Below are 2055 nucleotides of genomic sequence, written 5' to 3'. Positions count from 1 at the left end.
AGCCCACTCTGCCACAGCACACAACCTGCCTTGGAGACTCCGGACCGTAGGACCTTATGGTTTATCTCAGGTGAGATAGGTCGCTGCCTTCGCAAATGCTTCTGCTGGCCAGGAGTCTTCCTGGATCCCTTCGCCCCATCCTAGCTGGCCCACCAGCCCACCTGACCTCCAGGGGGCAGCAGGATCCTGACCGCGAGGAGCCCCCTGGCTGGTGACCTGGGGAACGTGCTTGCTCCCAGACTCAGAGACGGAGAAAGTGGCACTCAGCCTGGTCAGCCCTGAAGCCCCCCTTGGGGAAGGGGACCATAAAGAACGAGGCCTCACTCTTCTTGGCCATGGCCAGCCCCCAGCCCAGAAAGGAAAACAGCTTCTCTGGTCATATCTGCTCCTGTGTGGCCCCGCCTCGTCTCCAAATAAAAACGCCAGAAACACCAACAGCACCGGCGAGCAGGCAGAGGGAAGGAGCTGGGAGGAGTCCCACGCAGAACCAGCACAAGAGCACAGAACAGCCATTCAGGTCAACACCAAAATTCCCTGCCGTGACTTCAAAGCCCCCAGAATCAAGACTTGGGGAAGGGGTTTCCAGGGGCCGCCTGTTTCTGCGGGGGTGGGGTGTGCCTGGTCGGCACAGGCGGTACTCACCGTTGGAGCGGTGGATGCAGGTGTGCTGGTTGTCGCTGAGGAAAAAGCCACCGTGGCACTGACACTCGTAGCTGCCCATGGCATTGACGCAGATCTGCTGGCAGCCGCCATTGTTGTCCTGACACTCATCCACATCTGCAAGAAGAGGGGAGAGGAGCAGTCACACCCGGAGCTGGACACAGGGACGCAATCAGCTTTGCAGACCGCATGGAGGCGCTCCGCAGAGCCACTCGAGTGGCTGGTCACGATGCTGTCCCGGGGCTGGCTGGCCCCGACGTGCCCACGCAGCCGGCACTGTTCTCAGCATCTTACCTGTACTCACTCTTCCAATCCTCACAGAAGCCCTGTCAGTCAGATCTGGGCATTAACCCATTTAACAGATAAGGAAACTGAGGTACAGAGAGGCAAAGCCACCTGGCCAAGGTTCCACACAGGCAAAATTCAAACCTGTGGTCTGACTCCCACACCTGGGCTCTCACTGATGTTGCTGGACCCCCCACCCCCGTCCCAGGAAGACTGTGTAACCCGCATCATCTATCGCCAACACATAGAGCATTGCCGACCAAATGCCCTCCTCAATCACACCCCAGATTTACAGCCAGCAGCACAGGACTTTGCAGCTAGGGAGAGGCTGGAGGACAGCGGCCTGCTGCCCACCCGCTAGGCTTTCTGCCCTGCAAATTGATTCGAGAAGCCCAGAGAGTGGGGAGGTTTTTAAAAGCCCCTGACCTCTCTGGCTGCAGAGACTGCCGAGGGAGGCGGCTGCCGAGCGGTCTCTCCTGCTCCCCGGGGGAGACAGACCTCAGGCCGACACTTGTTTTTGACCGGAGGCTGCTGGCACAAAGGGTGCTATTGGCTGAAAAGAGTCTTTATGGAGTTCTGGTCTTGAACAGAACAGCATGTTTCAATTACCAAAGTCGTAACCCCCTACACTGTCAGTTTGTTTAATGAAAGAAGGGCTTCTTAAACCTTAATGTGCCATGTCTGTATTGTCATTTTAATAGGCAAATATACGAAACCACAGAGGCAACGTGAGCTACTGGCTGCTCCGAGCCAAGACCCCGACCCCCAGCTCACTCACTCACTCACTCACTCACTCACTCACTCACTCTGGCATTGAGCCTTTTACATAGTTTTTTTTTTTTTTCTTTTTTAACATAACCATCTTTTATTCCTTGCAGCAAAAGGACATAAAAAGGTAAAGACCAGGCGGAGTGACCCGCCCCGAACCAGCTAGGTCCCAGCTCCAGCACCGCCAGCCGGCTCCTGCTCAGGCTTAGGGAAAACGGACCACCTCGCCACCCAAGAGGCCCCGCGCTACCTTTGAGGCCGACTGTGAGGCAGGTCATTATTCTCCAGCAAGCTCAAATGTCAGCCGCGTGGCAGCCAGGAGGGAAGCAGAGCTCTGAACTC

The 2055-nt window shown here is 56.5% G+C and overlaps 1 protein-coding gene across 1 annotated transcript in view; it reads right to left on the bottom strand.

The window, feature by feature from the left end:
• Positions 1-2055, bottom strand: part of SCUBE1 (signal peptide, CUB domain and EGF like domain containing 1) — a 126495-nt gene that overhangs the window by 75819 nt on the left and 48621 nt on the right. The window contains exon 4 of the mRNA XM_023535896.1: positions 643-777. Within this exon, the coding sequence (XP_023391664.1) occupies positions 643-777 (135 nt within the window). The remainder of the gene's footprint in view (positions 1-642; positions 778-2055) is intronic.

This window comes from Pteropus vampyrus, unplaced genomic scaffold (assembly GCF_000151845.1).
Source record: "Pteropus vampyrus isolate Shadow unplaced genomic scaffold, Pvam_2.0 Scaffold145, whole genome shotgun sequence".
Taxonomy (NCBI): domain Eukaryota; kingdom Metazoa; phylum Chordata; class Mammalia; order Chiroptera; family Pteropodidae; genus Pteropus; species Pteropus vampyrus.
Note: the sequence above shows the minus strand (reverse complement) of the source record. Positions and strands in the feature narration are given on the sequence as shown.